The sequence below is a fragment of the Rana temporaria genome, chromosome 2, assembly GCF_905171775.1.
Source record: "Rana temporaria chromosome 2, aRanTem1.1, whole genome shotgun sequence".
NCBI lineage: Eukaryota > Metazoa > Chordata > Amphibia > Anura > Ranidae > Rana > Rana temporaria.
This window is the reverse complement of record NC_053490.1, coordinates 461,179,313-461,206,081: the sequence shown is the minus strand read 5'-3', so window position 1 is coordinate 461,206,081 and position 26,769 is coordinate 461,179,313. Positions and strand designations below refer to the sequence as shown.

At 42.7% G+C, this 26,769-nt stretch overlaps 1 protein-coding gene across 18 annotated transcripts in view; it reads left to right on the top strand.

Moving 5' to 3' along the window:
- Window positions 1–25,894, top strand: part of NCOR1 (nuclear receptor corepressor 1) — a 195,733-nt gene extending 169,839 nt beyond the window's left edge. For 11 of the 18 annotated variants that reach the window (XM_040338607.1, XM_040338605.1, XM_040338614.1 and 8 more), the window contains 12 exons: window positions 52–267; window positions 1,754–1,916; window positions 6,414–6,443; window positions 6,637–7,175; window positions 10,090–10,215; window positions 13,524–13,654; window positions 15,081–15,298; window positions 16,206–16,340; window positions 18,337–18,479; window positions 20,856–20,909; window positions 22,742–22,945; window positions 24,679–25,894. In XM_040338607.1, coding sequence (XP_040194541.1) covers window positions 52–267; window positions 1,754–1,916; window positions 6,414–6,443; window positions 6,637–7,175; window positions 10,090–10,215; window positions 13,524–13,654; window positions 15,081–15,298; window positions 16,206–16,340; window positions 18,337–18,479; window positions 20,856–20,909; window positions 22,742–22,945; window positions 24,679–24,857 — 2,138 coding nt within the window. In that variant the 3' untranslated portion in view covers window positions 24,858–25,894. The remainder of the gene's footprint in view (window positions 1–51; window positions 268–1,753; window positions 1,917–6,413; window positions 6,444–6,636; window positions 7,176–10,089; window positions 10,216–13,523; window positions 13,655–15,080; window positions 15,299–16,205; window positions 16,341–18,336; window positions 18,480–20,855; window positions 20,910–22,741; window positions 22,946–24,678) is intronic. The other 7 variants (XM_040338621.1, XM_040338620.1, XM_040338622.1 and 4 more) reach the window with 4 other exon arrangements.
- Window positions 25,895–26,769: the final 875 nt, after the last annotated feature.

Here is a 26,769-nt window from a genome sequence, read left to right as displayed (position 1 = left end):
CAGTGCTATGCCCATCTGCAGCTCTTCTCCACTGTCTTTCTCTTCTCACAGGATGTTCGAACAGCAGCGGGAGCTGGGGGCGGGGCGGTGCCGTGCATGTCTATGGCCACACACAGCCCGCCTCAGGAGCGAGCCCGCACATCTGCTACCATAGCAAGCGGCTTGCTATGGAGACAGACACAGAAGAAGAGGAGCGAAGATCGCCGGCGGGGGACCTCAGGAGGGGAGGTTCAGGGCCGCTCTGTGCAATGCCATTGCACATAGCAGGCGAGTATAACATGTTTAAAGAAATGCATAGGTTTCTATTTCTGACCTCTCCATCTGTGTGCCTCTGTGAACTCAGCGATCAATTTAGATTGGGTAGAAAACAACTCTATTTTTCAGGATGAGGTCAGTGAAGTCCCCAACATTTAGCTTTCAGTACAGTACAGTGTCTTGCCGGTTTGCTGGTTTAATTATTGAATTAGTGATATGACAAGTATAGAAACAGGTTTTCAAATGTCCTAGAGTTCTGTAGATGACACTGATCACTTCACAGCTTTTAACTCGTATGCGCCAGAATATTGTTTTCATTTCAGCTACAAATATGTTTATTTGGGCATGTCATGTGGTAGTGAAGGGTTTAGTTTTTATAAAAAAAAAAAAATTTGAAGTGAGGTGGGGGGGGGCAGCAAACAGAGGTTAAAGCGGAGGTTCACCCTAAAACATGTATATACCATTCCATCCAGCATACTGCCGACATGTACAGTATGCTGTTTTTTTTTCGCTGTACATACCGCCGTATAGCTATCCCCCCCGGCTTCCGGGTACTGGCTCCTGCTGGACTGGGCGTTCCTAGTCAGAGACTAAGTGATTGACGTGATGACAAAAGCTTCCCCCCGGCGCATAAGGCTCGTCACCAGTTTCCGAAAGAAGCCAAAATGCGAGTCGGCTCTATACGGCGCCTGCGCACCGACGTTCGGCTTCTTTCGGAAACTGGTGACGTGCATTATGCGCCGGGGGGAAGCTTTTTTCATCATCAATCACTTAGTCTCTGAATAGGTACGCCCAGTCCCGCGGGAGCCACTACCGGAAGCCGGGGGGAAAATAGCTATACGGCGGTATGTACAGCGAAAAATAAAAAAATAGCATACTGTACATGTCGGCAGTATGCTGGATGGAATGGTATATACATGTTTTTAGGGGGAAACCTCCGCTTTAAATGTTAATTCCACTTCTGACAACCGCAATGGGCTTTGTGTTTTCTAGTGTAGCTAGCCCTCAATACAGTAATATGCTATCAGCAGTGAACAATGCAGAAAGAACATCTGACAGTGGCTTTCTTCCAAACACTGGGTCATTGGGTGGGTTACAGAAAGTACACTTGCATCTGAAGTTTTGCAAAATGTACCTTCTATGCCCAAAGTATTCAAGTGGTTAAATGACCTAAAGTGTGCCTATAGTGAGGAATTGTGGTGATGATACAAAGTCCTGCCTTTATAACCATTTACTCTAAAGAAGGTTTAGAAGAGTTGATCACTTACAGTGATGCAACAGAGTTTCTGATTGGCAGACAAGATCTCCAAAATGCTAAAATTGCCGTGGTAAGAGGAACACATTGTTACTCTCAAAACAAAAGAAAATTCCGTAATGCACACAATCTTCTGTTGTGTGACGGTCCAAATATATCTTCTGCTGCCTCAATCTCTTTGGTAATGTATTGCCTTGGTTTGAAGCACATTGAAGTCTTCTAATGCGCCTGTATTTCATTTAGGTTCGGAGCCACCTAGTAGACCAAGTAGTCACGGATATGTACGATCACCATCACCATCAGTCCGGTCCCAGGAGAACATGATGCAACAGAGGCCGAGTATATTACATGGAGCTAATGGAAAAAGTGTCATCACACCACTAGACCCAGCACAGCTGCGAATCATGTGTGTATTGTTCCTATATAGCTATAAATATTTTATTCCTATATTATATGTTGAAATATGTTTTTATAGTAACATTTTATAGCTGTAGCATACAGTGGGGAAAATGTAATTCTTTGATCCCCTGCAGACTTCGTAAGTTTTCCCACTTAAAAAAAAAAAATAAGAGTCTATCATTTTTATCATAGGTGTATTTTAAATATATCGACACAGAATATCAACCAAAAACCTAAAAAGAACACATGATACAAATGTTATAAAATGAGTTGCTGTTCAGTACAGGCATACCCCACTTTCAAGTACACAATGGGGTTTATTTACTAAAGCTGGAAAGTGCAAAATCAGGCTCACTTCTGCATAGAAACCAATGAGCTTCCAGGTTTTATTACCAGGCTTTATTGAACAAGCTGGGGTTAGAAGCTCATTGGTTTCTATGCAGAAGTGAGCCAGATTTTGCGCTTTCCAGTTTTAGTTAAAAAAAAATAATTGTGTACTTAAAAGTGGGGTATGCCTGAAAGTAAAATACGTTTTTGATCCCCAAGCAAAAGATGAGTTAGTACTTTGTGGAGAAAACCTTGTTGGCAAGCACAGAGGTAAGACGTTTATTTTAGTTGGTTACCAGGTTTGCACACATCTCAGGAGGGATTTTGGTCCACTCTTTATAGAGCTTTTCTAAATCCTTAAGGTTTCTTGGCTGTCGCTTGGCAACTTGAAGTTTTAGCTCCCTCCATCAATTTTTCTATAGGATAAAGCTCTGGAGTTTGTCTGGTACACTCCATGACCTTAATGTTCTTCTTGAGCCTCTCCTTTGATGTCTTGGCTGTATGTTTTGGGTCATTGTTAAGAGGGGTTTTGCGCAAATACTAAACGCTATCAAGAAAAAAGTGACGATAATAAGTGATTATCAACCAAAAACATGTAAATCAATTAAAGTGAAATAAATTAAATATAAATACATATATGAGTGAAAAAATGCTAAGTGTCCAATAGGTCAAAATTGCAGTAAACTGCCCAAATAGAACAGAAATAAGGGCTGCGTGTCCACTGTGCAAGATGTGTCTAGATGGCAATGAGAGATATGATCTTATCCATAAGCGGGCTCCCAGAACTCTCACCTCAAAGACAAGGGTCTTAAAGCATCAAAGGTCTCCCTGCATCCTCCACCTCCTTGCAGCAACAGAAACCTTCCCACCTGTCACACTTCCCTGGTGATTCTCTGGCCTCTCCAGCTGTCCACAGCCTTCCCTCTATGATGCTGACATGCACCTCCTCGATATTCCCTAATAAACAATCCGTTCCAGGGTCGGGGGGGGGGGGGGGGGGGGGGGGGGGGGAGCGTGAGAACAAAGAGCCTCCAATAGTGTAATAGGTAAAAAGCAGGGGGGTGTTTATTAAAGAAAAACCTGCGCTTACATCAATCATAAAATTCAAGTGCAATGACAGGTACAACTAGCGGCGTTCACAGCGCCTGCTTACATCACTCCAGGTGTACCTCTGTCCACGGCCAATCCCTGCGCGTTACGACACCGGTTTCCCCAGATGAAGACACATGACGGTGTCGCAACGCGTAGGGATTGGCCGTGGACAGACGTACACCTGGAGTGTCGTAAGTAGGCGCTGTGAACGCCGCTAGTTCCTGTCATTGCACTAGAATTTTATGCTTGATGTAAGCGCAGGTTTTTCTTTAATAAACGCCCCCCTGCTTTTTACCTACTACACTATTGGAGGCTCTTTGTTCTCTCTCTCTCCCCCCCGACCCTGGAACGGAGTGCTTATTAGAGAATATCGAGGAAGTGCATGTCAGCATCATAGAGGGAAGGCTGTCGACAGCTGGAGAGGCCAGGGAAGTGTGACAGGTGGGAAGTTTCTGTTGCTGCAAGGAGGTGGAGGATGCAACCTTTGATGCTTTAAGACCCTTGTCTTTGAGGTGAGAGTTCTGGGAGTCCGTTTATGGATAAGATAATATCTCTCTAGACACATCTTGCACAGTGTACACGCAGCCCTTATTTCTGTTCTCTCTTGGCAGTTTACTGCAATTTTGACCTATTGGACACTTAGCATTTTTTCAGTCATATATGTATTTAATTTATTTCACTTTAATTAATTTACATGTTTTGGTTGATAATCGCTTATTATCGTCACTTTTTTCTTGATAGTGTTTAGTATTTGCGCAAAACCCCTCTTTTAACATATTTTCACTTGTGTATTTTAAACACTACTAGGTTTTGCTGCATTCACGCCTTTGTTTGGTTTTATATTATTATTGGCTCGTAGTAGCGCGAAGGGCACTTTATATTATTCATATGTTTTGGGTCATTGTCATGCTAGAAGACCCATCCACGATCCATCTTCAGTGTTCTGGCTGGGGAAGAAGGTTCTCATCCAAGTATTTACAATACATGGCCCTGTCCATTGGCCACTCAATGCGGCAAAGTCAGCCTGTACCTTTATAGAGAAACTGCCCCAAAGCAGAATGATTCCACCTCCCCAGGCTTGACTGTATGGATGGTGTTCTTAGGGTCATAGTCAGCATTTTTCTTCCTCCAAACACAACGAGTCGTGTAAAAGCCAAAGACCTCAATTTTGGTCTCATCTGACCACAGCACTTTTTTTCCCAAACCTTCTCTAAATCCTTTAGATGTTCATTGGCAAACTTCAGACAGGCCTGTACATGTGCCTTCTTGGGTAGGAGGACCTTGTGGGTGCTGCAGGATTTCAATCCATGGCAGCATATTCTTTTACCAATGGCTTGTTTGGTGACTGTGGTCCCAACTGTCTTGAGATCATTCACAAGCTACTCCGGTGTAGTTCTGGGCTGATCCCTCACTTTTCTCATGATTATCCTTACCCCATGAAATTTTGCATGGAGCTCCTGTCCAAGGTCGATTGATGTTTATTTTGTATTTCTTTCATTTGCAAATATTCGCTTCAACAATTGCCTCCTTCTCGCCAAGCTCTTTGCCAATGGTCTTGTAGCCCATTCCAGCCTTGTGCAGGTCTACAATCTTGTCCCCGACGTCCTTTGTCAGCCCATGATGGTAAGGTTTGAATGGAAAGAGATTCTGTGGACAGGTGTCTTTTTTGCACATAACAAGTTGTCGTTGGAGCACCTTCTTATATTGCCAGGATTAATCTGTATACCACATTAGCACATACTGTAGCCGGTCTGTGGGAGTCAGAGTTATTGTTGGTTGGTAGAGGATCAAATGCTTATTTTACTCACTGAACTGCAACTCGGTTTATAACATTTGTATCCTGTGTTTTTTCTGGATTTTTGGTTGGAATTCTGTATCATTTAATAAACACCTATGATAAAAATGCTAGACCCTTCATTTCTTTGTAAGTGGGCAAACTTACAAACTCTGCAGGGGACCAAATCATTGTTTCCCCCACTGTATAACATTGCTGCCAGTGTTATTCCTCTTCCATTCATCGAGCGACATGGCAAAGATTTTTAGATCTTGACCACTGGGTTATAGTGCCACCTGCAAGAAAAAGGCACAACCTGAGGTGGTGGCCATGCTCCCCTACTGCTAGAGACAGCTCAGATTTTTACCAGTATCAAGGGATAAGAGCCTAAGCTAACAAACTTTAGTTCTCTTTTTGGATTTTTTTTGGCTAAGATTTTTCTGGCTAGTTGCTGGCTGTGTAACAGGCTTGACAGTATAGATCCTTGGAGTCTTCCTAGCCCAGTCAAGTAGTATCTGCACGTCCTACCATATGCAGATTCGGCTGTAACCACCCTAGCGTGAGTTTGGACAGCCTGAGAAGTGTTACTCTAGAGGGGCACATATGATCAGTCCTATTTCTGCTATTGCTGAAAGGGGAGCACCACTTTACCCTCTGCACATATGCCCAGTCAGTGGGAAGTCTGATACTGATAAATGGTTCCTTTTTCACTTTCCACTTTGGGCAGTACTCCAAACCTGAGTTTTGTCCCAATCTGTGTGCAAGGATGTTCATAGTTGTTTTGATATGTGGGCTCGTGAATGCTCATCATGTTGTATCTTTCTTTTGCTTGCCTTCTGAAATGAGCATAGGAACACCTGAAATTAAATCACAAGTGCTTTTAACAAACTAGGTATCTCACTTCTGCCATCCTGAGTGGTTTACAAGTTGTAACGGATAAATACGTTTGACTGCAAGATGTATTCCATCTTAGAAAATCTGTCATACTAAATGACATTGGATTTTTTTTTTTTTATGGTGCCCGTGGACCAACAAACACGTGCTTTGCTTATGCGGAGCAAAGTGGCTGCGTCACTCCTAGTGGCTGCACCACCATACCTTGTCTTCTCTTCCCAGCCACTCTATTTAACTGCCAGAAGCACACAAACTCGCACAGTGGCTCTGGCTATAGAGGACATGGGACTCGTTCCCCTTCTTGTGCAAGCACTGCTTTTTGGTGATTAGCTGTACAAACACCCAGTGCTGACACATTGGGGGTAGGGGAGATGAGTCTAAACAGTGATTTTTTTTTTTCTCCTCCCCTCTTTTCAGGATATGGAACAATATGCAAGATAACACGTTGTGAGTATTGTACACCATTCCCCAATTTGGCACAAATTGTAATTGTAGTATATATATTTTTTTCTGTGAGGTGTGAGTACATTTTAAGATGAAGTATTTAACAAACGGTAAACTCTTGCAAAGGAACTTCAAAAGAAAGTCACTTAATTTAACGATATTGCTCAGTCTTGTAATCTCTCTTCTTCTTTGCTAGGCCTCTGAATCCTGGTGCAGCCTCCATCACTCACGGAACTCCAGCCTCCCGGTATAGCACCGCTGCTGATGCATTAGCTGCGTTAGTAGATGCTGCAGCTTCTGCTCCACAGATGGAAGTTTCCAAGCCAAAGGAAAGCAAGCACGAGTCGCTACGAGCAGAAGAAAGGCGTGCAGCAATGGAGCAGCAACATCAGCAGCAGCAACAGCAGCAGCATCAGCAGCAGCAGCAGCAGCATCATCATCAGCAGCAACAGCAGCAGCAGATGGAGTCTGAGCGTAGACTGGTTCAAAGCCCATACACCTCCTCCAGTTTCTCTAGCAGCAAGTCCCAAAGCCAGCCATCTCCAGCTGTGTATTCTGAAGCAGGCAAAGATAAACCCGCACATACTAAATCACGCTATGTGGAGGAATTAAAAGCCCACGGAAAGACTACAATCACTGCAGCCAACTTCATAGATGTGATCATAACACAGCAGATTGCTTCTGACAAAGATGCGCGAGAGCGTGGTTCACTAAGCTCCAATTCCTCCAGTAGCTGTAAGTATCTAGCTTTGTTTAAAGTGGAGTTCCACCCTGGGGGAAAAAAATGTCACCAGAAATCCCCACAAAAAAGTTTTATACTTGCCAGAAATAGCGGTTGCTATGCGGAAGTCTGTAATCTGCCTCTTCATCGTCCACGGTGGGTCTTCTTCCTCCGTCCTAGTCGTGGTGTCTTCTGGTGAATGGGGTGTGCTGCCTTCTGGGAACTGTGTGTATCCCAGAGCAGCCGGCCCATTCACAAAGAGCTTGCGCATGCGCAGTAGGAAACGAGCAGTGAACCCGCACGGCTGTTTCCCTTACTGAGGAGCTGCTAGGATCGTGGGATCGACCTCGGGGGGGGGGGGGCTGACTGACATCGCAGGCGAGTAGGACAGGTAAGTGTCCTTATTAAAAGTCAGCAGCTACAGTGGTTGTAGCTGCTGACTTTAAAAAAAAAAAAAAAAAATTGCGGGTGGAACCCCCCTTCAAGTTTAATTATGTTAAAGTTCATTTTTACAGGACCACCAGTTATTTCTGTTTCGGGGGGGGGGGGTTGCCAGGTTCCCAGTTTCCCAGTTTTAGATTGCCTAGGCGATCTGAGTGGACGTTTTCTCCCCCTCCCTCAGCCGGTTGCCCACACTTAAGATGCTGGCTGGAGAAAAGGGTGTCGGGTGCACACAGCTCTGTATCCTGGGACAGGCATGTGTCTGTTTTTATTAAAAGTCAGAAGCTACTGTTAGCTGCTGACTTTAAGTTTTTACAATAAAGCCTGGAGCTCCTCTTTAAGCATACGCTCCCTCAAGACTTTCCTTTTATTACCTTTTACATTTTTCCTAATTGCCCTTTTTATAATGACCCTTACTAAGTACCATCTACAATGAATATAATAATTACCACCAGTAATGCTAGTCCTGTGCCTTTTGAAAGCACTGAGTTGGAAAAACGTATCTGATTGCTATGAAAATCTACTTGATGTTCCATTCAGTGTATTTTTAGCGCGTATTTAATGGTACTGTGCCCTTTACATGCAAGTCATTTTTGATATGGCATGTTTCATACTTGCATTTGTACATTCTTCTACTTTGGATTTAATGAATGCCAAAATAAAATATATTGCAAGAAGGGCTTCCTATTGACCCACTTATTCACTGGCAGTTCTAGCAGACTGATGGACTTGAACTAGATAAGTGGAACAGTAAAAAACAGTAACTGTGCAGCACTACGAAACAAAGTACAACATGTATATGTAGTGTGAACTGCCTTGTGTTTAAATGGAATTGCAAACTGTAACTAGAACAAAAAGCATAAGCATTGACACAGATTTTAGTGCGTTGACCACATGGTAAAATATTTTAATCCAAAAATATTGTAACAGATTAAAGTGGTTCTAATGTCGGAAGTTTTTTTTTACTTAAAGTGTTTGTTAACCCCAAAAAAAAAGATGATTCTGGTCCCTTAAAGCAGATTACACAGCACAGTGATTTTGCTGTGTAATCTGCCTCCCTCTAAACCAGTGGTTCTCAACCTTGCTAGTGCCGTGACCCCTTGATAAAATTTCCCAAATTGTGGGGACCCCTAACAATAAAATTATTTTCATAGCGTGGGTTGAAAGCACCCAAGGCAAGACAAGTAATTTGCGCCCCTAACCCACAGACCTTTAGCGCTCCCTGCGTGCTTTCCGCTCGTACAGTATTAAAACCCCTTATAGTACATTTTAGGATGTACCACTCTTTCTTTGTTCAACTTTCTTTCCCTTTCATCTCTCTCTCTCTTCTAATTCCTTGTTTTTTCCCCCATCCCTCCCTCTAACTGTCTTTCTTGCTCTTCTTTTTTATTTTTTTCCTTTCTCTCCCTTTTTCTTTGTTCCTCCCCTCTTATCTCCCTTCCTGGGAGAACAATGCGGCTTCAGAAACAGCCCAGGATTTGGTGACCCCTGGCAAATCATCATTTGACCCCCAAGGGGGTCCCGACCCCCAGGTTGAGAACCACTGCTCTAAACTGTATAAAAAAAAAAAAAAAACTTCCTGATCCTGCCACTTCCTGTATGCCCCTCTATATTAAACAGGATAACCAGGGCTACTCAGCCCTGACCACCATGGTCAGAGTATGTCCCTCCATCATACGTAGCTGCTCTCCTCTCTCCCCCTCACCCCCGCCTTCCTCTGTGTCGTCTTCTCTGTGTCTCAGTCTCCGCGCGTTCTAAATACCTCTTTAGAGCTGTCTTCAGGCTGGTCACATGACTTGCGGACGCTTTACAGCTCAGACATTGCTTCTGCGGGAGGTCACGTGATCTTCCCGGCTGACCTCCGAGGGAGATTGTGGCCCCTCCCGCAGAAGCAATGTCTCGGAGCTGTAAAGCGGCCGCAAATCATGTGACTGACCTGAAGACTGCGCTAAAGAGGTATTTAGAACGCTCGATTTTGCAAAGAACTTGCAAATTGTGGTATGCCAGACTCTAATAGAGGGGCTGGCAGTGAATAAAAGAATAGACTTCAACACTTTAATGCATTCTGAGTACAGTTAGCCTCCCCTTATACTTACCTGAGCCTGATCCAGCGATATGCACAAGAGCAGCATCTCTCTTGGCTCTATAACTCCTCATTGGCTTAGAGATAGCCAGTGATGCTTTTTGTGTCAATAGACACAGATCCGGCTTGGGAGCAAACCTGCACGAGTGCCCTTATAGCAAGCATCTGGCTATGGTGGGCACTCAACGTGGGGAAGGGCTAAGAGAATCAGGGCTGCCCTGCAATGTTAATACACATAAATATAACGTTATTGTTTGTTTTTTATTTGATTGAAATCAAATGTTTACATTCACTTTAATTAATTTTGCATTGTAACATTCATTTTGAGTTGATATTGTTTTCCTATATCAGATTTTTATATGGATGGGTTGTTTTATCTTATGCTTGATATGTCTATTCCTTAGTGTCTTCCCACCGCTATGAGCCACCCAGAGACACTATTGAAGTTATCAGCCCAGCGAGCTCCCCAGTGCAAGTCCAAGAGAAGGAAAATTACCCACAGGAAGTTCCTAAACCAAGCCAGTCTGAAAGTAGGTTCACTAAATATACTAAAAATATATATATTTTTTTAACAGATGCACATTATGTGTAGTCCACATAACAAATGATACTTTTTATGGAGGACACCTCAGGAATATGCAGTACAAGTATCCACTATTGGAATTGGTCAATAAAAAAGGGGGTGAAAAGTTGAGGGGATCAGCGAAGAAGGGAGAGGGTGAGGGGGGGGACAACAGGAGCGGGAGATGGTGATATTCTCTATATCACCATCTCCCACTACTGTTGTCACCCCCTTCACCCTCTCCCTTCTTCGCTGATCCCCCTCCACTTTTCACCCCCTTTTTATTGACCTTGGCTCTTGAATGTTGGTGGCAAGACCCTCACCTATTATCTGTCCTTCGAGAGCAAACCTTGGCAATCTAAAGGTAGGATTTATGGACTAGACCAGGGGTAGACAACCCCCGGCACCCGAAGCCTCTTTTGCCGACACTCGACTCCCTCCCCATCAGCAGAGCAGCAAAGGGAAGTGTCCGTGAGACACTAATGCATTCCCATTTCAGACTTCACCGCACCTGCACTGAGGGGGAGGCACTGTGCCCCCACACATTGTAAAAGATGGGAAACATTGCTTGGTTCTCTAAACTTGCTGTAGCTGTGATCGTCGGCTTTTGTGATGGGAAAGAGATTGAGTGCAGTTCTGCTGGTGGAAGGTTGGTCCCTGTTTCCAGGAGGAGGCCTGTCATTGGCCACTGCTAAAGCCAATCACAGTCCTGCTAGCCCTGTCCACCATCTGGGAAGAAGATGACTCGCTTGGTTGCCACTACCAATCTCAGAAAGAAGGGATTTCACTGTGATTGAGAAAACCACAATCAGGTGAAATTTTGTGGAATCACTGTTGAGCTTCTGGGAACTTACTACGGGGGCCCAACTTATGATCCTGTTCACTGCTTTCAGAAAATACCCCTGACCTGAGCTAATCCTTGCGCATCCATTACAGATGCTTGTATGTGACATCACATACAAGCACGTGGGCTGGATTTGAGAGGTGGATCAGCAGGATGAGTGTGCCAGGACAGGTAGATGCGTCTCATCTCTGCTTCTTTTCACCACTCAGCATATCACACATATCATAGATGAGAAGAGGGTACAGCGGTGGAGCAGATGATCAGGGAGATATAATGTTGGGCCCGATGAGAAGGGAGGGGTTCGGTGTTGGACCCGATGAGCAGGGGGGGTTCGGTGTTGGGCCAAAAGAGCAGGGGGGGTTTAGTGTTGGGCCAAATGAGAATGGGGCTGATCTGAGGTGTTAGAGTGCAGGATGTTAATTTCTCACTACTAAAGTAGTTTAAAGCATTTTATAAAAAATCCTTTTCGTGATTGAGTGTGTGAAGTTGACTTTTTGGTTATAAAATCGTCACGCTCAATTTTTTTTAAAACATTTTTCGGCACACTATGCTCAAAAGGTTGTCTACCCCTGGACTAGAGAGTTGGGGTTCTGGCCTATACCCAAGCCAACCTGATTATATCAAACTTCTTGGGACAATTCCATCCCATAAAGATAAATTTATAAAGGGGTCAGACTGCATTTACCGTGCATTGCCATACAGAAACAGTTGAGGGGAGAACCTTCCAGAAGAACAACCATCTCTGCAGCAATCCACCAATCAGGCCTGTATGGTAGAGTGGCCAGACAGAAGCCACTCCTCAGTAAAAGGCACATGACAGCCCACCTGGAGTTTTCCAAAGGCATCTAAATGACTCTCAGACCACGAGAAACAACATTCTCTGGTCTGATGAAACGGAGTTTGAACTCTTTGGCCTGAATGGCAAGCCTCGTTGCTGGAGAAAACCAGACACCACTCATCACCTGGCCAATACCATCCCGTCAGTGAAGCATGGTGGTGGCAGCATCATACTTTGGGGATGTTTTTCAGCGGCAGGAACTGGAAGACTAGTCAGCATTGAGGGAAAGCTGAATGCAGCAATGTACAGAGGCATCCTTGATGAAAACCTGTTCCAGAGCGCTCTGGACCATAGACTGGGGCACAGGTTCATCTCCCAACAGGGCAACACCATAAGCACACAGGCATGATAACAAAGGAGTGGCTACGGCAGAACTCTGTGAATGTAGTTATGTGGTCAATCCAGAGTCCAGACTTGAACCCGATTGAACATCTCTGGAGAGATCTGAAAATGGCTGTGCACCAACGCTCCCCATCCAACCTGATGGAACTTGAGAGCTCCTGCAAAGTAGAATGGGAGAAACTGCCCAAAAATTGGTGTGCCATCTTGTAGCATTATACCCAAAAATACTTGAGGCTGCAATTGGTGTCAAAGTATTGAGCAAAGGCTGTAAATACTTATGTACATGTGATTTTTTTTTTTTTTAAATGAATTTGCAATGATTAAACAAACGTATTTCACTTTGTTATTATGGGGTATTATTGGTAACATTTTAAAGGAAAATGATTTTAATCAATTTTGGAATAAGGCTGTAACATAACAAAATGTGGAAAAAGTGAAGCGCTGTGAATACTTTTCAGATGCGCACTGTAGATTGTTGGATGTTGAAAGATCCTTCCAATGATTTGAAAGGTCTAGATCAGGGATATGCAATTAGCGGACCTCCAGCTGTTGTAAAACTACAAGTCCCATCATGCCTCTGCCTCTGGGTGTCATGCTTGTGGCTGTCAGAGTCTTGCTATGCCTCATGGGAATCGTAGTTCTGCAACAGCTGGAGGTCTGCTAGTTGCATATCCCCGGTCTAGATGATAGATGCCAGCCTGTTGGGTTGGTGTTTTGCGGAACCCATCGGTTCAGGAAACATTATTGCCAGAGGAGTAAAAGTTGCTTCTTGTGTGCAAGGTTGTTTTTTTATTTTATTTAATTTTTATTGCTTTTAATTCTGCTCAGAGGCGGCTCTGCTTTCCTGCTTTCCTGAAAGGAACCTTTCTTGTAATGTTGAGCCCCCCCCCCCCCCCCCCGCCCTTTTATTTTTTATTTTTTTATCTTAAGTGGGTTCTCTTATTTCTTCCATCTTGTCTGTATTCCTTATTGCTTGCTAGAAAACTGAGGTTTAGCTGAGCTGGCAGGGGTTATGCCATGGCTTGGGAATTCCTGCCTTTTTCAGCCAGTGTTCATTCACTAGAAAGGTGTCGGCATAACTCAGGTAGTCATGAATATAAAATGACCCTGTGTCTTGTCACATACTCCAAGAAAGTGATTTTACATGTAAACAAAAAACATAATTTTATATATAACACTTTGCATTAAAATCAGATTATATTCCATAATGCAGATTCATGTCTTGATGGACAATTTGATTCCTGTGTTTCAGGTGAAAGCAGTCGGCAATATGAAGCACAAGCCAGTCGCTACAGGGCACAAGAGTCTCCCTCCCCACAGCAGCCTACTCCCACCCATGTGCCACAGACCCACAGGCTCATTACCCTAGCTGATCACATATGTGTAAGTTAAGCATTACCTGCAGTTGGCGTATTTTTATTACCTGTATGTTGAAAATTGTGGTCTACAACAATCCTTTTATAATTTATGTAACGGTATGCAATAAACACAAGGTTTTTTTTTTGTTTTTTTTTACCAGCACATCTTTTTATGGTACACAGAAGTTGTGTTTTTATGAGACAGAAACAAAGTAACATTCCAGACTAATTCTTGTACAATTGCACATCAGTTTACTATTGAAAAATAGTGGCTTGCCTGAGGCAGCCCTATGGTCATGCGTTTAAAGCATGTGCCAAATGCATATCATCATCACTCTTTTCTGAACAGGTGAAATGGGAAGCTCAAATAAAGACCAGAAAATAGTGAGGCCCTCTTCCTAGCCCTGCAGGTTTATAATGCAGTATAATAATCACAAGACTAGATGAACAGATTTACTCTTTTACTTGCAAAAAAAAAAAGGTCACACATAATTATTTCAATCATGTATTTAGCAGCTGCTTGCATTTCCATTTCAGAAACTCTAACTAGTATTTTCTTTTTTTAATCAAGTAGTTTTTTTATTATTTGTATAAAAAGTAAAAAACATTTTTATACAATATCTTTCATGTTCTCTTAACCCACCACCCCAACATTTAACATGCACACATATTTTTATATAATGCACTATATTTCATTTTTCCCCCTATCAAAAATAATATACCATTTCTATTCACTATTAATCATTCCAAGAAGCAAAAAAAGAAGAAATAATTCCTGGAATGCGAGAGAAGGCCTCATTAACCCTAATTCTGCATCACACTCTTCCCTTATCTACTAATCCACCATTCCCATATTTTTTTGAAAATTTGTGCATTTCCCTTTTTTGTTATACGCACATCTTTCTTTTCTTATTGCTTTTATTAACCTCATCCTCCCATTCTACGTGGATTGGTGGATTTGATGCCAACCACTTCCTTGCTATCAGTTTCCGTGCCAGGAAAAGGCATCTAATTATTGCTATTTGTCTCCCCCACATATTATTCTATTCCCCAATAGGCATATCTTGGGGTCTAAGTCAAGTATTTTTCAGATAACTTCACTCCAGTATCTATTTAACTTAGGGCACCTCCACATCATATGAACTAGGTCTCTTTTTGGGTTCCTACATCTTGGGCATTTAGCATCCGACCTCCACCCATATAAGGTGTCATATATGCTCTATGCACCAGCATTAAATACGACACGGTCTGTGATGGTGATCGGGTACTTAGGGGACCTATTTCCAAGATGTCCAACTAGTGTTTTCACCTGAATTGGTTACCACAGTGCTTTCCACTCTTAGTTAGGCACGCAAATGTTCTTCTCACGGAAGAATCCCAAAAATTAGGCTTAGTGTTTCGCCACTAAAGCTTTGTGTGTGTGTTACATGAATTTTTTTTCTTTCCTGCAGCATATTATCACACAAGACTTTGCAAGGAACCAATCCACTTCTCAAGCTTCTCAGCAGACACCTACATCAACATTCCAGAACACTGCCCCACCAGCAGCACCCGTCCGATCCAAACCATCCAACAGGTTCAGCCCAGACTCTCAGGGCCAGCCCGTGCACCACCAGCGGCCAGCCTCCAGGGTGTCTCCAGAAAACATGCCTGACAAACCTAGAGGAAGGTAATGAGAGAATTTCCAAAAATCTCTTCCCTTTACTGCAAGTAATCCATGAGTTTTCTTTTAGGTCACATAGATAAGACTTGTATAAAGTGAGGTTCCTCTAAGCCAGGGGTGCCCAACCAGTGGCCCGGGGGACACATGTGGCCCATGGAGCCCTCTGATGTGGCCTGCAACCTCCTGCACTGGGATGGTGGTTTTGCAAGCCCAGATCGGAGGTTGCTGACCAGTCATCCCAGAGCATCAGTGTTGTGAATGAAGCCAGCAGTAGAGAAAGCAGGCAGCTGCAGAGCCACATAAGCTGATTCCTGTATAGCGCCAGCTCCTGTCACAATCGATACCAAATGCACTCTCTCCCTGGGACAGCAACAGCCGGGAAAAACTGAATGGATGATTGTTATTAAAAGGTAAGTTTATTACTGAAATCAGTGCAGTTACCTGTGGGTTTGGTGCGCTTTCAGACATTGCACCACACCTGCAGAAAATAATAGAAGTCTATGGCAAAGTGTAGCTAACCTGCAGGAAAGCCATAGGTGCATCAGTGTGAAAGCAGCCTTAGGACCCAATCGGACCCTCCATTCACATTGACCTCTATGTCCATTTACCCCCACTTGCCTCCAATCCAATCTTCTAAAAAAAAAAACAGAAGGGAATCCACCCCCTTCCACCTGGGTGGATTGAATTGGAGGGCCCATAGAGTAGGGTGGACTGTGTCTGTGTCCGTTCTGGAAATATGCAGTGTGGACACAGACCTATAATCCACCCATTTCACTCGCTTTGGCCCACGACCGGTTACCAAGTCGCTTCACTGGTCCTCGCTCTTCAAAAGGTTGGGCACCCCTGCTCTAAGGCAATACTGTAATTGTACATTATTAAAAGTAATTGCTTGTGTTTTCTGTGTTCTATCCAGGCCTGGAAAGTCACCAGAAAGAGGGCACATGAGTGAGCCATATGAGCCTATATCACCCCCACAGGCTCCCATTGTACACTCAAAACAAGATAATATGATGTTACTGTCCCAGAGGTCGGAGCCTGCTGAACAAAGGTAAGCATCATTTCAGACTGTGCACGTGCGTTTATTTAGAGTTGTGTTTAGCCTATAAACTGGAAATATTACTGATTTTAGATAGAAGCTGTTGCGAGGTGCTTATAGTGATTTGAGCTAGTTTTGGGTTTCCTTTTTTTTGTATGTGCTGCTAAGATACAGTATTTATGTAGAATTAAGATTGTATTTGTGCTATTTTTATGTTTAGAAAAAAAATAAAAAATTCCCTCACTAACTAACGTGAGACCGCTAAATGGACAATATAAACTGTATGTAGCTGCGGCTACATACAGCATACCACACTGGGTTCCAGTTTTGGAGCTTAGACTTCCTGTTTCATACCCAAAACACAGTAGAGTCTATCACAGCGATGCTCGGCCATTCGGAGAAAGCGATTTGTATTCTAGCAATGAGGCCTGCCTCTCTGACTTTGTATTCATTGGTAGAATACATCACTTTCTATGAATGGTTGACCGTTGCTAAGACAGACCTTGTTGTGTTCCAGGTAGGAAACAACCTCTCGGCTCAAACCCGGAACACAGTGCGTTATGCTGTATGTGGCCTCAGCTACATAGAGTTTATACCACGCATCCAGAGGCCTCACATGTTGGTCAGGGACATAGTTTGTTTGGGCCAAGTTGGTAAAGCCAATGACGCAAGCTGATCATTTGCTGTCTCACCTGTTGCTTGATACCTCAGGGACCGAGCCACAGGAACTCGGGGGTTATGTGATTCTTCGATACTGATTATGCTAAACCCCCTCAGTCTGCATCCAATCTGTGAGAACACAGAGTATCCTCACTTAGCAATGTTGGATTATGGGCACTTGAGAGGGGGAGCACGCCGGACAAATGGCGATAATTCCACTGTAGGCACTGGGGAAACTCCAGTTCCTCTCAAGTTGGCTGTTCGCTTGTTCCTGAGCAAGGTCTTACACTGACACCACTTCAGCCTCCTGATTCCGGCTCCCACTCATGTACAACATGTGGCTTGTCTGTCTGTTTACTATGTCTGATCTATTCCAAAGGCTATCCCCACTACTGGAAACGGCAAATGCGAACAGTTGTAAACGCTCTTCTGCCTCTCCCTCCCCCTGACTATATCAATGAGATACAACCTGAATTTCCAGAAGTCATGGGGGACTAGGATAACAGAGGCTTCTGACGTGTTTTTTTTTTTTTTTTACTTCCAAAAGTTTGTCAAATTAACTCTCCAGCTTCTCACCACATGCTGACTACGGTGGACTTCTTTATTAAGGCAGTGTGTGCTGATTTCTAGCTAAACACACCTAGTTCTACGCAATCTGCACATATCCCAATAGGCACAATTCCTAGAAAGTATTTCTCTATTCCTAATCAGGCTGATTGGGATTTATGTAGTAATGGACCCTACTCTTAGAGGTTATTCACCCCTCCTGGCATTTTTGCTGCCTTGTGTTCTATGACTGTTCCCACTCTGTATCTGGCCATTCATGTTCCCATTTTGTATCTGGCCATTCATGTCCTAAAAAAAAGAATCAATCTACTGTTTCTATTGAGGGCATTCCCACCTTTAAGAACTCAGATTGGAGACTCTTTTGAAGTCGTCCTTTGCTTTGGCAGATCCAGCCCTGCAGTTGGCTGATTCCACTTTGTCAGTTGCCTAGAATATGGCAAACTGAATTATAAAACTACATTTTCAGTTCTCTTGATATAGATATTTCCTATAGAGCAAAATTCAGACAAAGCGGAAAGGACACTGCAAGCCAGGAAGACACGATTGCATTGTGCTATAAAAAAGGAGCTGGCTAGTTGTAGGGTTGAGCAGGTTTACCACATCAATGTTGCTGCTATTTTACTATCCTATGACAGGCTGGAGTGGTCCTTGTTTACATATTCATCCAGGAATATTCTTAATGCCATAGAGAGAATCTGTTTTTCAAACATTGGTTGCTTTTTCAAATTATGTAGCTTCACAGCGTCACCATTTTTATAACTTTTTTTGTCTTTTTCTGCAGGAATGATTCTCGATCACCTGGAAATATGAATTATCTCCCCGCTTTCTTCACCAAGTTGGAGAATACCTCCCCTATGGTGATGTTCAAGAAACAAGAGATTTTTCGTAAGTTAAACTCCTCTGGTGGCGGTGACTCTGATATGGGTAAGTGGGACTTGACTGACATTTTCTCCTTTCTGATCTAACCTTAATTGTGGTGGCAGTAATTGGACATACAGAAATGACTGGGTTAATGTCAATGTTGGCATATATGTTAAAAACAAAGTAATACCTTTCTTCCTCAGAATCTGCCAGTAAATGCCATTTCTCTTATTATTCTTGAAGCGGGAGGGATTTTGCAGCATAGCAGAGTCTGGAATAAATGCCCATCCTATAAAAGGCTGTAAACTTGGGATAGTTGGGCCGGTAATACACGGAGCAAATTTATTTCCTGCAACCACGGGTTGATTCCCCCATCAACACAGTCACAGTTAGTCACGTTGAAAAGTCCATTTAGTGCAACCAAACTAAAAATACAATCTCGTATACACAATCCTATACCCACAGTTGATCCAGAGGAAGGTGAAAAACCCCATCAAAGCATGATCCAATTTTATATAGCGGGGGGAAAATTCCTTCCTGACCCCCCCGAGAGGCAAACAGATTTTCTCTGGATAAACTTTACCTATAAATGTCAGTACCCAGCGTTGACAGGGGAATCCCTCCCCCCCCCCCCCCCATCGGGTGATAATTGGCAAAAATTGCATGCTGGTTGTACCCAAGCTCATGTATCCATCGACTTGCCCATACATGGTTTGAATCTTGGCCGGTTCCTGCTGAGCCTATGGCTGGCCTTACTCCTCTCCTTAAAGCGGGGGTTCACCCAAAAAAAAAATTGTAACTTTACATTGAGCCGAGTTGTGAGAATGACATTAGGCTGTTTTTTTTTTTTTTTTCCCTTGCCGTACAACCCTTTTTATCTATATTTTCCCCGCGGCTTCCGGGTATGTAATCTGCGGGACTGGGCGTTCCTATTCACATGTTAATTGATTGACATGCTTCTGACCGGCGCATACAGCGCGTCACAAGTTGCCAAAAGAAGCCGGACTGCAAATCGGCTCTATACGGCGCCTGCGCACCAACGTTTGGCTTCTTTCGGCAACTCGTGACGTGCTGTATGCGCCGGTGGGGAAGCATGTCAATCAATTATCATGTGAATAGAAACGCCCAGTCCCGCAGATTACATACCCGGAAGCCGCGGTGAAAATATAGATAAAACGGTATGTACGGCAAGGAAATAAAAAAAATAACAGCCTAATGTCATTCTAACAACTCGGCTCAATGTAATGTTGGAAAACATTTTTTGGGTGAACCCCGCTTTAAGTCTTGCCTAGTAGCTGAATGATATGATAGCCTAGCTGTTGTTGGATTCCCTTTTTCCTTGGATTCAACACTTCAGACAAGAAGCGAATCGGGATATGGACAGACTGGAAATGCAATCATTTAAAACGATTGTTTTAAGAGATATATAGATAAGCAGGACCCGCCTTCAGTCATTGAATGGTGTTTCAAATCATAAGGAAAACTGCACGACTCTGAAGCAGCTTCCCTCCTCCAGATGAGAATAAACCACTCTCCTAATGGTGTACTACATATTAGCCCTTTGGCAGTGATGCCAAGCATATTTAGCTTCCCTGAGAGACATTGCTGTTGGGTAGAAGTGTGCAACCCAGCAGTTGGGGTGGCAGCTACCACTGGTGATTGGCAGCAGTTTTTCATCCAAGTATTAGATACTAGGATTCTTATACTGACACTTTCTGGTTAGTTGAGAGAAGTAAAAGAAATGAAGCTTGAAATGTCAGTGTTGACTGTATCAATTTAAATGTCTGCTAGCAGCCCCACTATTTGTAGGACAGTTAAGGCCTCATAACATTCAATTTGTAATAAAAAAAGGGGGGTTTTGCTTTACAAGAGAATGTAGCCCAGTCGCTCACTTTATTTTATTTTTTTCCTGACCATTAGTATGCAATAATGTTCATAGATACTATTCTATTGTTCATGCTGCAATAGTAGGCTTAAACCTCATCAGCCCAAAAATTAATAATGAACTCGCTGGACTCGGAGTGCAATAGGAATCTCTGTTCATTATATAGGGGAGTAGGAAGGAATGGTTCTCTTTTAATTTACAAAGGAAAACCATAATAGCATGTTAGGTTGAGTATGAGACATGAATGGGCTGAGTATATAGTACAGCAATTGGATTTGGTGCTATTTACAAATGAAGTAAGGTGAAATGGTTATCACTGGCAGATGTAAATATGGATGTAGGTGACATTGTACTGTTTTTATATGGTTTCCATTTGGTTTTATAATTAAGTTATAATGCTTCTTTATAAAGCTTGGCCTGCTTTAATGGTAAGATCTGTTCTTTCCCTTTACTGAAACCCATTTTATTCTGCATACGTTTTACAACATATTCCTGTCTGAGCACAAGTGAAATTCGGTGTTGTCGTTAATGAAATCTGAATTTTTATATTGCAGCAGCTGCTCAGCCAGGGACAGAGATATTTAACTTGCCAGCTGTCACAACCTCGGGTAAGACCAGTTAATTGCCATTCTGTGTTTTAGCTTGTTGAGTATATGTTCTCAGGATTTAAATAGGTGCACTTATCCCTTTCTTCTCCCCCCCCCCCCCCCCCCCAACACTTTAAGTATAGATCAACAGGTGTTAAATTAAAATTCATGGGGTCCAGTCAGTAAAAAAAAATTCCAGCAGAGGTCCAAATTGCATGTTTGTGTGATGACTCTGATCCTTTACATCACAGTCCCCCCTTTACATCAGTGCCCTCAGTCCCCTCCCCCCCTTTACATCAGTGCCCTCAGTCCCCTCCCCCCCTTTACATCGGTGTCTTTGGTCCCCTCCCCCCCTTTACATCGGCTTTCTCGGTCCCCTCCCCCCTTTCCATCGGCGTCCTCGGTCCCCTCCCCCCTTTCCATCGGCGTCCTCGGTCCCCTCCCCCCTTTCCATCGGCGTCCTCGTAAGGGCGCCCAATTCAAATGTGTCTAAGGGGGCGTGTTTTATGTTAATGGGGCTTGACCCTGGATGAGCGCACTAACGTCTCACGTCTGAGACGCTGTATTGCTTCAACACGATGTAGTGCAGGGAAAGACACACATAAGCGCCCTCTGGTGGATAGACTATAGGAAGTGCACCATAAGGTTGTACTTCAGGAATTCGATGAAAATACAGTTCAAAAATCTTAATATAGGACTGGGACTTCCATGATAAGGAAAAGGTGATTAAAAATGAGTCCTAGACGGCGCGTTTTGCGCTAACCAGCGCTTTGTCACAGTCACAGGACTGTGACAAAGCGCTGGTTAGCGCGAAACGCGTCATCTAGGACTCATTTTTAATCACCTTTTCCTTATCATGGAAGTCCCAGTCCTATATTAAGATTTTTGAACTGTATTTTCATCGAATTCCTGAAGTACAACCTTATGGTGCACTTCCTATAGTCTATCCACCAGAGGGCGCTTATGTGTGTCTTTCCCTGCACTACATCGTGTTGAAGCAATACAGCGTCTCAGACGTGAGTGCGCTCATCCAGGGAGAGCGCCTGCTGTGACGAGGCTTCCCCGTGCGGTGTCCCCGGCGGCTCGAACGGAACGGACCCACAGGCGCTTTGGCACCCCTAGAAGGTGATTAGGTCCCAGGACCATCCCATCCCGCCCAGGGGGTGATATCCTCCCTTTCATCAATGCCTTATATCTGCATCCGTTTGGCAAGGTACTGTGGCCACTATTTACACTAACTGCTTTCCGGATGACAGGCTGATTTGGAACTGTGAGATTTAACCCCCTGATATACTGAGAGTATGTCAGCTCAGTTTTGCACATGCATTTGAAAGTATATTGCTGCTACATATCTCTTTGGACTATGTTGTGGAAACTCTGAAGCTGCATCGAATTAAAAGGATTGGTTCTTCCTAAAAGACATTTATTGTATGTTTTTTTCTGTAATAATTTGAGTTTATTTGAATAGGTGACCTATTTTTGGTGTTTTGAGTTTTGGAGAGTTAGATGGTGAAATAACATATAAAGAAATTGTGCATACATTTGTGGTATGCCGAATCCTCCATGCCCTATCGGCTTTTCCTTTGCCAAAGAATCCGATCAAAATGGACAGGGCTGCAACGCCAAATGGACTATAATGATGCCACCCATATTCATGTTCAATTTGCCACATTGCATCCCATCCAGCATGTATAAATTTAAACATAAACAGTATATACATCTCTAACGTTGTGAATGCTTTAGGTCATAATTGTATTTGCCTGGAGATTAAGATTTCATGATGTTCTTGCATATCACACTGGTATTTTTTTTTTCTTCATAAATTAACCTTTTACTATTTCACTCGTTTGCAGGTACCATCAGCTCCCGAGGTCATTCCTTTGCTGATCCAGCCAGTAATCTCGGTCTAGAGGATATTATCCGCAAAGCTTTAATGGGAAATTTTGATGACAAGCCAGACGATCATGGTGTCCTGATGGGAGGAGCACAAGGCAGCACTTCAGGGTCTTCAAATAATGATCCTCGTAGAGAGGAAGCAAATCCCTCACCCAATTCAGGTTAGTACTAAAGAAGACCAAACGGCTCCTATTTTATCTGCCATTTTCTATTACCCAACTGTTGAGCAACTCGCATTAAGCTTGTCATTCTCTTGACATGCCCTGTGGTTCTGTTGAAAGGTTTTTTCTACCTAGAGGTTCTTTCTTCCAGACACATTTTAACTAAACCAATGCATGTTCCTTTCGACAGGCATCTATTATGCCAAGCAAAAGGCTTAAAAAAAAAAAATATTGCTATTTTTCTGGACCAATCATGCATGACAAAATAACCACCTATCTAATGAGTAGGTCCCCTTTTTGCTGCCAAAACAGCCCTGACCTGTTGAGGCATGGACTACACTAGAACCTCCTACAGGTATGCTTTGTGTATCTGGCACCAAGCTGTCAGTGCCATCTGTAGCAGATCCTGTAAGTTATGAGTTGAGGCCTTCATTGATCGGACTTGTTTTTTTCCTGCACATTCCACAGATGCTTGATTGGATTGAGATCTGGAGAATTTGGAGACCATTTTTTATGGTTTCGACACATCTTCAGGCTCAATATTTTCCACCCACTTTCAGGTGCCATTGAAACGAGATGATTAATGCTATTTGCTTTACATGTCAATGGTTATAATGTTGTGGCTGATTAGTGTATATGCATATAGGGGTCAGGAAGAGGTTAAAGGATAAGTTCACCATTCATAACATGTTACATTTATATTCAGGGTGTAAAATGTTATGAATGCACGGACTCCCAATTCCTGCTGTGACAGCAGACCGGGGATCTTCTCACCGTATCTGCTGCTACAATTAAAAAAAGACATGGCCGTGCGGGGCTCCACCCACCCTGCTGCGTTATTCATTCGCAGTTCTCTGTAAATGGAAAAACTACAAAGTCTGACAGCCTTTGCAGCCTGTGGGCTTGTAGTTTTCAGTGACCTACCATGGCACTGTGATAGTTCATTGAGTCTTCCTGTCAGAATGTTTCAGCTTGCTCATATGAGGTACGAGCAAGCCAATACATTGACAGATGTGCAGGAGACCTGCATGGCTCGTGCGATTTGCTGATCGCTGGTGTAATGCTTTACAAGCTCCTGAAACAGAAAATAATAAATGCATATTTTTTTTATCTGCATTAAAAGTGCATTTTTTTTTTTAAGTGGTTCTTAATTCTCAAGGTTTTTCACCTTCATGCATTCTATTTATGAAGGTAGAAAACCACCTCTATGCAGCAACCACCCCTTATAATTACCTGAGCGACATCACAATCCAGCGATGTGCATGAGAACCCCGGGTCTCTGGGGACTCTTCCTCCCTCATTGGCTGAGACCGCCATTGGCTCACGCTGCTGTCAATCACAGCCAGTGAACCAATAAGTCGAGCGAGTTGGCAGGGCGAGCCCCGGCGCTGTGTGTGAATTGACACGCAGAGCCATGGCTCAGGAACAAGCCTGCTTGGGTGCCATTTATTATCACTTATTGCTTATTGTCTATTGTGAGCCTTATTTCAAAGGTATAGTATCATAATAACCAACCAGTGCTGATACTCCAGATTCCAGTATTAGTGTCACATGTGTATGGTTCCTGCCCCTGGACTCAATATTGGGCAGAAGGCTGCTACAAGCTGAACACGAATATATCTATATAATGTGTGCAGTTGTTGGATACTGTCTTCTAGCAGTTCCCTGATTGAATTTTGTAAAAATATGGGTAATGGTTGAACTACAGCTAAATGATTGTTCTTTTTTTTCAGGGTCCACGCAGTTCCCATTCAACCCGTTAACTATGGGGATGCTGAACAGCACTCCTCCGTCTTCTATGGCCTCCACCATAACACAGAGTTCTGCCCACCAACAAAGCAGGATATGGGACAGGGAGCCAGCGCCACTCCTCTCATCACAGTATGAAACCCTATCGGACAGCGATGACTGAAACACTTTGAACTAAAAATGTGTACGACTAAGGGTTCCAATGGCGATGTCTATATATTCATAGCCTGATAGACTTTTTCCAATGAGAGCCACAGGCTAAGGAGCACGGGGCCACCTTCCTACACAGCTGTGTAAAATATTTTAAATGGATATCAGCCTGTCACGCCCAGGCAACTACTAGCAGAATGTAATTAGTAAAGATTTAAAGGTCCACGTTAATATGTAAAGAAGTTTTAAAGGAAAAGTGGATAATTTGATGCCTACCAATTTCACAGCTATTTGTAAAAAAGGAAAAAAAAAAAAAAAAAAGTCTTTAATTCTCTTCTGTAAATATTTGCAGTGGTTTATTTTATTTTTTTTCCTTTGCTCTAGTATGGTGTATGTATGTTTAATTCAATACCTCCCCTCTAAAAAGAACATTTTGTTTTTTAATTATTTTATTTTTTTCTCTGGACTTGCTTCCTAGATGGCAGACAGCCAATTTTAATTACATTAATTGTCCTGCACCTTATAACTGCCCACTTCAGATTTGTAGTCCATCTAGCAGGTCACGCCTAGAGAGCAGAAAAGACGCCTTGTTTTTAAATAGTCATTTGAGGCGAGAGCGTGGCACCATTTTTTTTTGGAACCATTGGGAAGTTTCCAGCTTTTTATTTTTTAACTTGTGTCAAAACGCATCTGATAAGTCAGTCTAGAACGCAAACTGGTGAGGTTACCGCCTCAGTGTCCTATAAAAAAAGAAGAAAAAAAAAAACATTTTTTTTAAATTTCTTTTATCAGACCTACCACATGGAAGAAGCTTTTCTGCACTAGCAATGACAATTGCAAAATTGTGTCTGTGAATTTAAATTTCCGGTTGTTTTTATCCTTTGTAGGAATATATTCTCCAGGGAAAACAATAGGTGTATGTGTATAGGCAGGATTGTCGCCAATCTCAAGACTGACTGATTGGTACATTAGATGCTTTTTTTTTTTTTTCTCCTCACAGCGTTCATTTAATTCTATACATGGATTGTAATAAAATGTTTTGGCGCAAAACAAGATGTCTGTTCATTATTTTTCATGTGTTTGTGGATTTATAAGTTGTCTCATTAAAAAAAAAAAAGCTTGACAAAATATATATAAAAGTGCACTAACACCTGCTTAAAGGAGATAAGTGGCTAAATATATAAAGCAGCGCTTACAAAACTAAATAAAAGTGTGAATATATAAATATACACACAATATGACAGTGTAATGATGATCAAAACTCATTAAAGTGTAAGACAATCATGCATAAATAATCAGACGGATAAATGATATATCAAAAACCCGTGAAAAAATAAGTGTTTAAAAAGTGACAAAAATAAAGTTCAGAAGTGTTGGTATCTTCCTCAGATTTCTTCCACCACACCACAGTGTCCAGTGAATCCTCCACCCTTCAGAAAAACGCACTCACCAGAACGATTGGCCTCACACTCTCGTGTTTGGCGTAAAAGCTTAAACCAGGACCACTCAGATATATTGATAAGAGATCCGTTCCAAAATAGTGCAATCGTTTTAGAAGACTCCCGTCTTAACTCTTTTAAACTCCTGGTTTTTAACTCTTCCGCTTGTATTCAAAATTCCACTTCTATTCAGAAAATTCACATCTGAGCCACTCTCAGCAAGGAGCCAGCTCCTCTTACTTATTGCGTTTTTCTGAAGGGTGGAGGATTCACTGAACACTGTGGTGTGGTGGAAGAAATCTGAGGAAGATACCAACACTTATGAACTTTATTTTTGTCACTTTTTAAACACTTATTTTTTCACAGGTTTTTGATATATCATTTATCCGTCTGATTATTTATGCATGATTGTCTTACACTTTAATGAGTTTTGATCATCATTACACTGTCATTTTGTGTATATATTTATATATTCACACTTTTATT